Below are 14,889 nucleotides of genomic sequence, written 5' to 3' on the forward strand. Positions count from 1 at the left end.
CCCTAATTTCTGCCAGAAACCCTAAAATTCTTGCAAACCCTGATTTCTGCCAGAAACCCTAATTTCCGAAAATCGCGGAAGTGGAAAAAAAAAATTGCGACGCAAATCCCTGCTTTTTGGCTTTGCAAGGAAATTGGAAGAGAGATAAAGAGAGAATATCCTTTATTTTTACTCTCATTGAGAGAGAGAGAGAATCTGCTTTTGCTTTCAAGCTTTTGGGGCTCTGCTTTTGGGCATCCCTTGTAACATTTAAATATGCGCATTTGGACGCAGAGTCTGAGAGTGAACCCTAACCGCTCTTTGTACTCAGACATTGATTTTAATACATAAAGAAATACCGAAAGGGGCGCCAGTCTTTGGGGCCAATATCAGGCACGGAACTCCGCCGGGCCAGTGTAAATCTATTGTGATCTGTGACTTGTGTTGAAGTGGTTATTTGGTGCTGTCGCGATTGATTCTTGACTTGGAGTGTCCCAAGTCTGTTACAAGATACCTACCCTCTATACCTTTTCCTCAGATCGGCAATTGAATGGAGAGAACTATGCCATATGGATGGCAACCATGATGGCGGTCTTCGACTCTTACAAGCTTGGAGGCTTTTGTTTCAAGCAACTTTCAAAAGCCAAAGAACCAGAGGGAAGCTATGGGAGCATGTCAGTGCTCGAATCCAGTTTTTCATTATCCTCAACAGTACACCATTAGTCGATTGATGAAAGACGCGAAGTTGATTTGGGATCGGCTTCTTCACTTTATGGTCAAGTTTCTCCAATAGAGCGGATAGCCCTTGAGGTGCAATTGAGGATCCTGGACACGAAGAACTCTTCCATGCGGGATCATATCAACAAGATGCAGGAGCTTCATATGGGAAAGCTTATTAGGATATGGCCAAACAGCTTTTGGCCCAATTACCTCCTTAGTATACCAACTTCTGTTCTTCGTTGATTACGAGTGGCCGATTGAATACTATTTCTTGGGACGAGATTGTTCCAATGGTGTTGGACTAGTATGAGTGGTTCAATACGAGGAAGAAGTTAGGCTTCGAGCCTTGAGAAATTCTTTCAACAACAACAAGAAGCAGAAGGGTAAAAAGAAAAGCAACACCACCAAAGACAAGAAGAGTGATGCTCAAAGGGAAGCCTTGCGGAGGGAAGCCTTGTGGACAGAACGGCATTGCAACAATTGTGGTGAGAAGGGCCATTATTGAAGGAAGTGTCCAAAGATGCTTCGACTTCTTCCGCGGTAGTGGTGCAATCACCAGCCTTTGTTCATTTAGAGAGTCTACCCTCAGAGGACTCTCCAGGGACATCGGAGGTTGCATCGACTCTTGCGGTTCGAGATGATCGTGATTGGATTTTGGATAGTGATGCCTCACGGCACATGACACCTTCAAAGGACCTATTATCCAACATGGGTCCTATTCACAGCAACGGATCTATGGAGTTGATTCCCAACAGTAGAGGAGGTATGCATACCTCCAAGGTACTTTATGCTCCGAAGCTGGCATTTCATCTTATGTATGTGCACGAGGTGTGCAAGCTTGGCAGGTGATTTTTACAGAGGATGCAATATATATTCGGGATCATGAATCCAGTAACGAGGTCAGAGGGGGCTCACTAGAGAACAAACTCTACAGGCTCCGTGCTCTCTGTCACCAGCGTGTGACTACTATCTATCCTTTTTGTTGATTTCTTTCTTATTATCTATTTACTTTCACTTTTTGGAAACACCCCTCGGGAAATCTAACTGCCCTGCATTGCATAGCTAGTGTGGAACTGTCCAGAGGGAGTCCAGGCCTGAGGGCAAGAGAGCACTAAGGTTGGACAAGGACTATGGTTAGCCAAGTGGGGTCATTGACTAGCCAAAGTGGAATCCTTTGCTACAGAGGCTACATTTCAGTTTTGGATGTGGCCACAGTGTACAAAGAGGGTCGGATGACCTAGAAAGATATAATGGCAGCATCTCCTAAAATTTAGGGAACTGCTATTTTGGGACCTGAAAATGTCTTCGCGTCATTACGTGCAGTTTGACATGGGGATCATTTTGTTACTCTGTGGCCAAGTCAACAGAGGCTGCAGGTGAGATATTTTTAGACCCGAGGGTCTAAAGCGGGAAAATGCACAAATGAGTGACACTTGGCACTTTGAGGCCAGTTTACTACTTATAGAGAAGGCAAAAACGTGATTTATAGTTGGGAGGCTCATTTTGCAAGTCTCTGTCACAGGTTAAGAGCTATGGAGTGCTTGCTTTCCCTCTTATGCACAGTGCGGTGCCAGGAGTGATGCCCTGCACGCTACGCACTGCCCTCTCTCTCCCCTTTGGCAGTATGTTATGCCCCTCTAGTGGGCTCTTCATTTGACCAATGTACAGTTGTGTGGGTTCATGCGCGATTGCCGAGGCAAGAGCCTCTTGCACAGGTACTGGATTAGCTAGCGGCTAATCCCCCCGCAGGTACAGGTGAATTCGGAGAGGTTTCACGCCAGAAATCTCGTCCGTTTCAAAGGGCAAGTAGCCCTACAGGTGCGGGAGCTCGAGGACTTGCTAGGGATGCGACCGGCACGCGAAACGGAGCCCGAAACAGTGAATTACAGCCTGCTGTGTATTTTTGCAGGTTTAGGGTTTTGGCCCTAAACGGACCCTAATACCCCCAGGAGGTTCGGGGACGCAAGGGGACCGCTGTACAGGCGATCTGGCGCATTTTCAGGGCTGAAAACAGAGAATTCAGCGTGCTGCAGATTCTCGCCAGGTTTTGGAAAGTGCTCGTATGCGTCGGGAAAGTTAGTCAATGCGTGGGAATACTGACCGTGAAAGGTTCTAGTACAGTTATGCTGCCGAAATCGGGCTGGAACAGTGGAAATTCAGCCGAGTTTGTGCGGGGCAGCTTGTAGGAACCACAGCGTTTATTCCCTCTTTTGAACAATAAAGAAATACCGAAAGGGGCGCCTAAGTTAGGGGCCAATCTGGTGTCTGTCTACTCATACAGGTGCAATCTAGCAGCCTGTATCCCTCTCCCCTTTGTTGTGTCTTGAAAGTACAGGTAAAATAGACGACTAATAATGGGTGAAAGCTAAATCAAGGTTTAAAGTAAAGTCTACCGCCCTTTTTGGATTGAACAGGCCGGTTTCATGGTTCCATCGACGGGATTAAATCACTTTTTCCTATAGAAGTGAGCCTTGGTCAGTTTTGGACTTGAACACACAGGGGATCATAGACCAGACACAGGGAATTGCAATTATGGCTGACAGACCAGATGATGTGACTGAAGAGGTTTCCTCTTCACAGGGTCAACAGACACATGAAGTGGGTGAGTCGTCAAGACCACCACAGACAGATGACGATATATTCAGGACCCAGTTGGTTACTGCTGTGGCTATGTTCACACAAGTAATGCAGAATCCGAGGTTTTTAGCCTTTCTGCAACCTCCTGTTCCGTCTCAGCAAGTTGGGTCACTGGATCATATTCAAAAGCCTGTTAAGGCTCGAACACAGGTGATTCATACCGCACAGTCAATGGAAACACCTGTACACTTGACGGAGAACATGCAGTCTCCACAACGTATGTCTAAGGTGCAAGAACAGGTGGCTGAGATGCCAGTTTTTCAAGCTGTACCAATTCAGCCCGCCACCTTTCAGCAGCCTATAGCTGGTTCTAATGGGCAGGGAAGCAACTTACAGGCTATGCAACAGGTCTTCCCACCACCTTCAGTACACCCTGGCTATTTTGGAGGTGGATCGGTATTTCAGAGCATGGCTGGTCATGCACCTGGAAATCAGTTTTATACGCCAGGAACAGTGTTTGCGGGTGCTCAAACGATGATGCCTAACCCCATGTACAGTGTCATGGGTATGCAACCAGGGTTTCAAAGCACTCAGGGACAATTTGGGATGCCACAAGCAAATTTTGGTATGGCTGGAATTACAAATCAGCAGCCAAATATGGCATTTCCAGGTCAAGTTAATAGCGGCCAAGGAACACAGATGAACCCTATTAGTGTTCCCATGTTTCAGTCACTTCCATATGACAATTTAACGCCGCTGGAGAGGCCAACTCCGTACAAAGAAGGTGGCAAAGGTGTGTCATTCACGACCTTTACAGGGTTTGATGACAGGAAGAAGGCTCTTTCATTCCTCCAGCAGTTTGACAAGGCCTATGCAGGGGGAAACTTTACAGAGGCTTCAAAGGTCCGCAAGGCAGCCACTTTCTTGACAGGGAATGCGGGACAATGGTGGACAACTTTATTGCTTCAAGGGCAAGCTCCGTCCACATGGATTTACTTCAAGCAGATTTTTGCAGCAGCATGGTTATCTGATGATTTCGAAGCAGATGTCATGACAGAATGGCACCAGCTAAATGCTGCCACTTGCAGAAATCTGGATGATTACAATCGGAAGTTTTGGAAAGCTCTACTTCCAGTAACTTCCTATAGGTTTGTGCCATTGACAGAACAGATAGAAAAATACTGTTGTGGCCTACCCAAAGGATTGAGAAAATACTGCACAAAGACCAAAGTCACTACTTTGACGCAGCTCATCGAGGTAGCAAACACTGGCAATGGTTTGCTCAAGGGAGAAGATTGTGAATTTAACACTGGCGTCAAGGCAGGATCAGGCAAGAAAAATTCAGCCAAGAAGCACGTTCCCAATGAGGCTCCTAAAGGGACTCAGGAGTCAGCCAACGCAGGGAAAGACAAAGCTACGGCTGAATCAGAAAAAGGACCAGCAAAGAAATGGAAAAGACGTTTTCCTCGCAAGTCAGAAGAGCAAAAGAAGATCCTGAGGACAGAGAACAAATGCTTTATATGTGAGCAGCCTGGCCACATTGCTTACAACTGTCCTACAAAGAAAAGGCCAGCTGATTCTGAAGACAAGGAGGACAGGAAGGGAAAGAAGCCCATGGCTGGTCTAGTGCCAGATATGGTGGGCGACAAGCCAAATTCAGATGCAAGTGAGCTTTGCAGAGCATGGGGAAAGGTTAGGGATCAAACAGTGCTTATCTTCTTTGATCCAGGTGCCAAAGCCAACTTTATTTCCCCAGAATTGGCTTCAAAGTTGGGAATCAGACCTGAAGAGATGGGGTATACAGCAGAGGCAGGTTTGGCATGTCCTGGCCATACAGAGGCTGTGACACCCATCATTGGAAAGTTGCGTCTACATATCCAGTCCTATGTAGATGCTGAAGAATTTTACATCATGCCACTGGACGGATGTGATGTGTTGTTAGGTATTCCTTGGTTATTTCGTGTACAGGGAATCATGGATGCCTACAACAAAAAGATCACTGTACAGAGCAGGGGAAAGACTCACATTCTGGATGTAAAGCTTAAAGGGGAGTCTATTCCTACTGTATCAGCTTCTGCTATTACTTCTGTAATGAAAAAGCATCTTTCTGCGTACTTGGTTTTTGCACGTGAAGTGTCAGATTGTGATGAATCAAATTTATCTGTGCTAGATAAAGAAAGGTCAATGTTTTTACAACAGTATAGTGACTGTTTTTCCGATTCATTACCGTCTCAATTACCGCCAGAGAGACCCGAGGACCATGCGATAGATTTGGTGCCAGGCAGTAGCCCACCAAATAAGCCTCCGTACAGGGTTAGTGCGGCTCAGCAGAAAGAGATAATGGGCCAAGTACAGGAGCTGTTAGAAAAAGGGCTGATTCAGCCCAGTTCATCTCCATTCTGTTCTCCAGTGTTGTTGGTGCAGAAAAAGGATGGCTCATGGCGTATGTGCATCGACTACCGTGCACTGAACAAGAATACCATCAAGAATAGGTTCCCTATACCTAGAATTGATGATATTATGGACAAATTAGAAGGAGCAGCTATGTTTAGCAGGATAGATCTAAAGAGTGGGTATCATCAGATCCGCATTAGATCAGAGGATGTGCACAAGACTGCTTTTAGAACAACGTTTGGCCTTTACGAATTTTTAGTGATGCCCTTTGGTCTCACAAATGCTCCTGCTACGTTCAATAGGATGATGGACAGAATTTTCCGTCCACACCAGCAGTTTGTTGGTACATTCTTTGATGACATGATAGTCTACTCAAAGAATGAAGAGGAGCATAGGCATCACTTGGCCATTGTGTTCAAAGAGCTACGCAGTCATAGGTTGCTCATCAATGCAAAGAAAAGTGAGTTTTTTCTGGAAGAGATTCACTTTCTGGGACACATTGTCTCAAAGGACGGTGTCAGAATGGATCCTGCAAAAGTTGAAGCGATCAAGTCATGGCCAAATTTGAAGACGGTGCATGATGTCCGAAGCTTTTTGGGACTATGCTCCTATTACAGAAGGTTTATTCGAAATTTCGCTGAGATTGCTTCACCTTTACATGCTCTTCAAAAGAAGGCAGTCACCTTCAGATGGACACAGAAAGAGATTTCAGCTTTTAATCTCTTAAAGGAAAAGATGACTTCAGATCCAGTCATTGTGTTGCCGGATCTTAGGAAGTCATTTGTGGTCCAGTGTGATGCCTGTGGTAGTAGCATTGGTGCTGTGCTAATGCAAGATGGCAGGGTAGTAGCCTATGAGAGCAGAATTTTGCAAGGGCCAGAGATGACCATGCAGGTCTATGAGAAAGAGTTACTGGCTGTGATTCATGCGCTCTTAAGTTGGAAACACTACCTGCTAGGTGCAGATTTCGTTGTCCAAACGGACCATCAGACCTTGCGATACTTCTTGACACAAACAAAGTTATCTGAGAAGCATATGCGATGGGCAAATATCTTGTCCATGTTCCATTTTCAGATTGTGCATGTGGAAGGCAAGAAGAACGTTGTGCCTGATGCCTTGTCAAGAAAGCCACAAATTTCAGCTGTGTCGATTCCTTATCATCATGAACTTGATGATATGAGAGAACAGTATGCAAATGATGAAGATTTTGCAAGGGTCTTCGAGCAACTAATGGATGGACAACGTCATGAACACTATCTTCTTAAAGACGGGTTCATGATGACGCATGGCAGATTGTGTGTCACAAAGCCATTGCGACGCAAAGTTATGGAAGAGAGTCATGTCCCACCGTATGCAGGGCATCGTGGTATCGATGCTACAGTTAAAGCGGTAGAGACATTCTTCTATTGGCCTACATTGAGAAGGGATGTGGATGCCTTTGTGCGAGAATGCCTAATATGCCAAAAGGTCAAGTTTGACAGGCAAAAGGCACCAGGGTTATTGCAACCACTACCTATTCCAGATAAACCATGGGAAAGTATTGCTATGGATTTTATCTTTGATCTTCCAAGAACGCAGACAGGAAATGATGGTATTTGGACCATTATTTGCAGATTCAGCAAACAGGCTCATTTTATTCCTGTCAGGAAGAAGATAAAGCCAGATCAGATGGCACGCTTGTTTATGAGCAATATTTTCAAGTATCATGGCATGCCACAGTCGATTATTAGCGACCGTGATCCACGCATGACTAGTTTGTTCTGGAGAGGCTTGTTTGAGAATATGGGTACCACGCTCAAATTCTCTTCGTCATTTCATCCTCAAACAGATGGACAGTCAGAAGAGGCAAATTCTACTGTCCTAGATCTGCTGAAGTGCTATGTGTCAGAGCATAAAGGAAAATGGGAGCAGTATTTGCCATTGGTGGAGTATGCATACAATAATACAGTGCATTCATCAACTGGCAAGGCACCCTTTGAGATAGTTGAAGGTGGCAAGAAAGTTCCTCCCATACTGCATACAAAGGACAAGATATTTGAAGCAGATAAGTATGTTCAGGACATGGATGAAATGTACAAGAAGGTCAAAGTGGCCTTAGAAAGGACTCAGGCAAAGCAAAAGAAAGCAGCTGATCGTCACCGTCGTGAAGTGGTATATTCACTTGGTGATTGGGTGCTTCTACGGTTTGAAAAGGCAAGGTTAAAGAAGATGAAGGGCAAGGAAAGACTGTTTCCAAAGCTCAGCATGCGTTACTATGGGCCTTTTCAAGTGTGCGACATAATCAGTGATGTTGCATATAGGCTGAAATTGCCTGACAGTTGGAAGATTCACAATGCGTTTCATGTGAGTCTTCTCAGACCCTATGTGGGTGATGTGCCAGAAGCTATTCCAGCTGAAGATCAGCCGGAAGTCGAGGAACTTGACGAGATCTTGGTCCCTGAACAGATTTTGGCACACAAAGAAAGGAAAGTGAAAGGCAAGGTTGCTAGGCGTTACTTGGTAAAGTTCAGAAACTATCCACCAATGGATGCTAAGTGGATGGAAGAAGGTGAACTTGCAGAGTCACCAACTGTGTTATCACTTTACCTGGAAGCCTTCGATTTGCAACCTACCTTGACCCCTTGAGTTTCAAAGCTAAATGGATTGTCAGTGTGACAATGGCTTTTGAAACAAATGATGTACATGGTATTTAAAGTGAGCTCAAATCAAATACCTGTTACATGAATGTTAGAGCTGTACAGATTGTCAGTTTGGCAATTGCTCTTATGGAATGTCCAAAAGTTTGGTTAGTGCTATAGAAGTGAGTATTTCTTGTCAGTTTGTCAAGGATACAGTGATTGCTTCTATTGAAGAGTACATGTGTAACTGCATTCTTAAACTGTCGGTTTGGGTATGCTCGAAAGTGTTACGGGATCCAACGTGTACTATAAGACAGTGGCAAAATGTGCAGCTACCATTTTGTCATTGGAAAGTTAGTGACTCAAAGCAATGGCAGAGTGTGAAGCTACCACTATGTCATTGGGACAGGGTTCACACGCAGGCAATACATGAGTCGACGAGGTGTTGAATACACCAGGGTTGACAATGAGCATGTATGTGTCGTATATGTGTCGACAGGTGTTGAATACATCAGTGTTGACAGTAAGCATGTACGACATAGATGCAAACGAGGACGTTTGAGATTTCAGGAGGGGGGTATGTCACCAGCGTGTGACTACTATCTATCCTTTTTGTTGATTTCTTTCTTATTATCTATTTACTTTCACTTTTTGGAAACACCCCTCGGGAAATCTAACTGCCCTGCATTGCATAGCTAGTGTGGAACTGTCCAGAGGGAGTCCAGGCCTGAGGGCAAGAGAGCACTAAGGTTGGACAAGGACTATGGTTAGCCAAGTGGGGTCATTGACTAGCCAAAGTGGAATCCTTTGCTACAGAGGCTACATTTCAGTTTTGGATGTGGCCACAGTGTACAAAGAGGGTCGGATGACCTAGAAAGATATAATGGCAGCATCTCCTAAAATTTAGGGAACTGCTATTTTGGGACCTGAAAATGTCTTCGCGTCATTACGTGCAGTTTGACATGGGGATCATTTTGTTACTCTGTGGCCAAGTCAACAGAGGCTGCAGGTGAGATATTTTTAGACCCGAGGGTCTAAAGCGGGAAAATGCACAAATGAGTGACACTTGGCACTTTGAGGCCAGTTTACTACTTATAGAGAAGGCAAAAACGTGATTTATAGTTGGGAGGCTCATTTTGCAAGTCTCTGTCACAGGTTAAGAGCTATGGAGTGCTTGCTTTCCCTCTTATGCACAGTGCGGTGCCAGGAGTGATGCCCTGCACGCTACGCACTGCCCTCTCTCTCCCCTTTGGCAGTATGTTATGCCCCTCTAGTGGGCTCTTCATTTGACCAATGTACAGTTGTGTGGGTTCATGCGCGATTGCCGAGGCAAGAGCCTCTTGCACAGGTACTGGATTAGCTAGCGGCTAATCCCCCCGCAGGTACAGGTGAATTCGGAGAGGTTTCACGCCAGAAATCTCGTCCGTTTCAAAGGGCAAGTAGCCCTACAGGTGCGGGAGCTCGAGGACTTGCTAGGGATGCGACCGGCACGCGAAACGGAGCCCGAAACAGTGAATTACAGCCTGCTGTGTATTTTTGCAGGTTTAGGGTTTTGGCCCTAAACGGACCCTAATACCCCCAGGAGGTTCGGGGACGCAAGGGGACCGCTGTACAGGCGATCTGGCGCATTTTCAGGGCTGAAAACAGAGAATTCAGCGTGCTGCAGATTCTCGCCAGGTTTTGGAAAGTGCTCGTATGCGTCGGGAAAGTTAGTCAATGCGTGGGAATACTGACCGTGAAAGGTTCTAGTACAGTTATGCTGCCGAAATCGGGCTGGAACAGTGGAAATTCAGCCGAGTTTGTGCGGGGCAGCTTGTAGGAACCACAGCGTTTATTCCCTCTTTTGAACAATAAAGAAATACCGAAAGGGGCGCCTAAGTTAGGGGCCAATCTGGTGTCTGTCTACTCATACAGGTGCAATCTAGCAGCCTGTATCCCTCTCCCCTTTGTTGTGTCTTGAAAGTACAGGTAAAATAGACGACTAATAATGGGTGAAAGCTAAATCAAGGTTTAAAGTAAAGTCTACCGCCCTTTTTGGATTGAACAGGCCGGTTACACTCTCTCTCCAGCAACACGGATACCTACAGGTGATCTTTGGCATTACAGATTTGGTCATTTGAACAATGATGCTCTTCGGCTTGCTTTTCATGAGTAGATGCTTACAAGCTTACCAGATGTTAGGACTAAGCATGGCAAATGCATTACTTGCATTCGTGGAAAGTAACATCGAGAATCTATTCAGAGGCTTGCTACACGCCAAGCCATTGCCGTTTTGAAGTTGGTTCACACCGACCTTTGTGGGCCTATGCAGACTTCTTCCCTCAGCAAGGCCCTCTATTTCATGTTTTTGGTGGATGATTTCAGCCACTTTACTTAGGAGTATACTTTCTGAACTCCACCACTCCCCCTCTCGTGTGTTGTACACTCTCTCTCTCCCTCAGTTCACTTGTTATTTGAAGTGCCTAAAAGTCTGTTCAGTTCGTTCTTTTCCATTGGCACGTGGTGCCCTCCTGTTAGACCCATGCACAAGAGGCATTATAGTCATTACCATGCTCGAATTCCACAACTCCACACACACTTGAGAGAACAAGGACTCACAAAATACAAAACACCAAGACAGGTCCAACAAAGCTCAATAGTGAACCAATAGAATCAATTGAATTGATAATGAACATCCGGAGTTACAAAGGCAATATCCAAGGATCATTCAGATGCCCCTCTCTGAAAATTGCTGAAACAAAGTGAAAAGGATAATGGTCTTCAAAACCTGTAGAATAACATTGTTAGCCAAGCAGCACTCATGTGAAGTATTTTCATTAATATCAATTATAAAGTTTAGCAGAAAAGTGGCATCTCTCCTAGCAACACGAGAAATTCTCACAGTTTTGAGAAATCTACTACAGCTTTGGAAAAGTTGAAAATTCTTGGGACCTCACCCAAAGGCTAATAGATAGCCCAAGTCTAATCTAGTTCTCTCTTGCACATAGAATAGTTGAAAACTTCACTAAAAACCATACCAGCCATGTTGTTTATGTAACCCTGCGCAACCCTTTCTGAAACATTCTTAATTTCATCTAGCACAATCCCCATTGGAAGAAAAACTTAAAGGATGGTGCAAAAGAGTAGCCATGAATAGTAGTAACTAGCTGTTCAAACAAAACAGAAAAGGAAACACAATCTTTTTGTAGGAATCAAAAAGGTTACTTTGTTTGAGCAAAATAACTGTAAGAAACGACAATGAACACAAGATACTAACCTACAAGCCCTAAAGCCACAAGAATGGCAGAGGCTATTTGTACAAGCCGACTAGATGGTAGAGAATACTGTGTGCGCGGCCAAATCTGCAGCCCCTCACCCAATGTTCTGTGGTGCTTCTTGTCTCCGTTGGGAAGATCGCCAAAGGCACTTCTGCTTAAGCAATCTGGTTTTGCTCCAAAACAAGAAGTTTGATTTCCCTGAAGTTCAAAGAAATTGAACTTCAGATGAATATAGCTAGAGGACAAACAATCTAGTCAAAAGCTCACTGAACCCACCTGCTCAATGTCTTGTATTCCCTGCAATAATGAAAGCATCTCACTGTCCCTTGGATTGGTATCTCCATCTTTCCATCTTTTCAGGCCACTTTTGAATTTCCTTGCATGGCGTACTTTGGAAAAAATGGCCCAGAAATTTAACCTGTTGGAGGGGATCTGAACAGATATGAGTCTCCGTCGATTACCTCTGCCATCAGTCATTGAACCACTCTTCCACGCATTCAAACCGCTACCCACACTTACACTTCTATGATGCCCATTGACTCTTTCTCCATAATGCTCACCCCTATCATTGTAAAAATATTCAGGAGTAGGATCAGAAACAGGTTTACTGATCTCATCAATTCTCCTCCCAGAAACGCTTCCAGCTTCGTGGAGATCTGGCAATGGCTTGTCAGAGCTGCCTGTATCTTGTGTCCAGGGACATACATCTGAATTCGGGACTCCTGAATCCACATCTGAATCAACTGCTGAAGTAGAAATGCGAGAGAGCACCCCATTCTTGTGTTCCAAGGGTAAGCCTGAACAGCGAGCTACTTCATCAGCTCTCCCTAGCTTAAAGGCTGTGGAACTGACTTCCTTACTTGACCTTGTTCCACATAAAAATAGCTCAAGATCATCCTTTTCCTTTTCTTCCAGCCGCAAACCTTGATGTGGCTTCAAATCCTTGCAAGCCTCTGAGATTGACAGAGCTATCTCAATTGTGCTGATCTGATTTTGCAACGCATCAACAAATTGTTTGTGCCTGGAAGGAGCATCATCACCTGCCTGATCGCAGTCATCCACCGTGATGCAAGAAACAGCTCTTTCAAACTCCTCTAGCTTTGGAGCAAGGGAGAAAGATACTTACAAGATCAGAGATGGAGAACCCAACAAACCAGAGAAGCAATGTGTATACTCATGAAGCTTACCTGCCACTTTGCGGTGCCAAGCGCTGTGCTGAGTTCCCGTCTGTGAAATTCAATAAGGGCAATGTCATCTGCAACAGATTTCGCATGCATCCATGTTCGATAAACCGATTCCAACCTGGAGTATAAAAGGACAGAGAATCAATCATAGGGAAAAGGCATGGGGCAAGCATTTTGGAATAAATGCAAGATTGTGCCCAATGAACCTGTCTGCAGAGTCTTGCACTTCTTCTGCTGCAGAGAAGAAAGGATCTACCTCCCAACGGTGAAAATTTCTCGTCATAAGGCTCTCGTGAGGGAATGCAAGCTGGAGCAGATGGGCTGCATAGAAGTGGATCAGCGAGAGAGGCAAGGGTTTAGCGAGGTCCCGACCAAAGAAGCGGGGGAAAGGAAGGAGCGCGGCTATAGTGTGTGAAGCTCGCGCGCTCCTCCTCCTCCTCCGCCTTGGCAGCAGGAAAATCAAAGCTGGGGGGCTACAGGGCCACGAGGCAGAAAGACATGTTTTTTGAGTTTGGTTAGTTCAAAAGTTGATTAGATTATTGTACACTTAACCCCTTTCAATGGAACCTCCACAACCACCAAATTGCTGCCTTTTGCAAAAGTTGCACCCACTCTTGACACTTTGTGCCTACCTAACCTTGTACAATGACATCATTTGGCCCATCTCTCTTTGACTTGTGCACTCCATCATGTTCTCCTCCCTTGAGCAAAGAAGATTTGATCCAATTACAAACACGCTGAGGAGTCACCTAAGGCCTTCCTAAATGCATAGATTTAATTGAGTGCTTGCAGTCACATGTACTTTTGTTGTGTTTTAATATGAAATTGTATTGCCCATACACACATGTGATCACAAATGTCATATATGTCACGAAAGGCCCCACTTAAACAACAAGGTGAAAGACGTAGATTGACATTTTAGAACGAAATAATATAAGAAAGCAATAAATTAAAATAATAAAATAAAGGGACCCATTGATAAACCGCAACAAAAAATAATTTTAATACTTTCATAAGAAAACGTAAGCCTAATAGGCATAGAAAATAATAAAACAACTCAATGAAATGGATCTTTATGAGGTCCTTACATGAAAGCTCTTTCACAAAATAAATTCTTAAAGAAAATTTCATCAAATCAATAATTCACATTATGGGATCAAACTCTTATCAATGCACTCCGTAATCTCTTGTTCTCTAAGACCTTTTGAGCATGCCAAAGAGAAAAATTAGATCGTTATCGTTTTGAGTATGATTTTCAGTTATTTGTTGGCAGTCAAAACTTTTGTCTACCTCTACTTGCCCATGGGCCATATCTTAAATGATCACGCTACGCAACATGGGCATCCCTCTAACCACTCCTTAGCAACATTTGGGGTTTGTCACATTTCTCTCCCCTCCACAATAAGAAAATATCATATAAAAGCAAATTTTCAAGTTTTTATAAACTTGTTGAAGCTATTGTCCATGATGTGTTCTCTCTCTCTCTCTCTCTCTCTCTCTCTCTCTCTCTCTCTCACACACACACACACAAACACACACACTCACTCACACACACACACACACACACACAAAAATAGACCTTTTATACTTTATATATCACAAAAAGTGGCAAAATTTGCTCATTCTAAATGCAATTTAAAGTCACATCACAATGTTGTAAATCCCTATGTAACGTAAAAAGGGGGAAGGGAGGGGGGAGGGGGGGGGTTATATAGGTATCAAACTGTGTGCAGACAAGGAGAATAAGAAGCTGAAAAGCTTGATCACGGTGTTGTACAAATCTTTCCAAGACATATGAAGGTCCCAAGCGGTGCAACTCTACCAAGACTTCATCTTTTGAGAATTCCTCTCAGTAACTAGTGGCACATCTCCAACTGTCAGAGAATTGGGATTATAGTGCAGCGGAATTTATAAATTAACTAGAGCAATCAATCATTGTGTAACATTGAGCATAATCGAGCATGACAATTGCAAAGCATGCATTAACTTCAATTCAATCACACATCACATACATGTATTGAAACTGAGAGAGAGAGAGAGAGAGAGAAGAATTCGATACCAGTTGAGGGCCGGACTTTTTGGAGCCGACCCCCCCTTCAAAAGGACTTTGTATTAATAATTTCTTATTCAGAAGAAGAACTTTTGATCAATACAACTAGC

The 14,889-nt window shown here is 44.3% G+C and overlaps 1 protein-coding gene across 2 annotated transcripts in view; it reads right to left on the reverse strand.

Moving 5' to 3' along the window:
- Positions 1-13,234, reverse strand: part of LOC147424868 (uncharacterized) — a 60,688-nt gene extending 47,454 nt beyond the window's left edge. Inside the window, exons 1-4 of one of the 2 annotated variants that reach the window (XM_086499663.1) lie at positions 12,936-13,234; positions 12,733-12,847; positions 11,822-12,643; positions 11,545-11,743 (exon numbers count right to left, since the gene is read on the reverse strand). In XM_086499663.1, coding sequence (XP_086355789.1) covers positions 11,545-11,743; positions 11,822-12,643; positions 12,733-12,847; positions 12,936-13,012 — 1,213 coding nt within the window. In that variant the 5' untranslated portion in view covers positions 13,013-13,234. Of the gene's footprint in view, positions 1-11,539; positions 11,744-11,821; positions 12,644-12,732; positions 12,848-12,935 lie in introns of those variants that run through there. The other variant, XM_086499662.1, reaches the window with a different exon arrangement.
- Between the last annotated feature and the right edge of the window lie 1,655 nt (positions 13,235-14,889).

Source organism: Adiantum capillus-veneris, chromosome 25 (assembly GCF_014529385.1).
Source record: "Adiantum capillus-veneris isolate H3 chromosome 25, ASM1452938v2, whole genome shotgun sequence".
Taxonomy (NCBI): Eukaryota; Viridiplantae; Streptophyta; class Polypodiopsida; order Polypodiales; family Pteridaceae; genus Adiantum; species Adiantum capillus-veneris.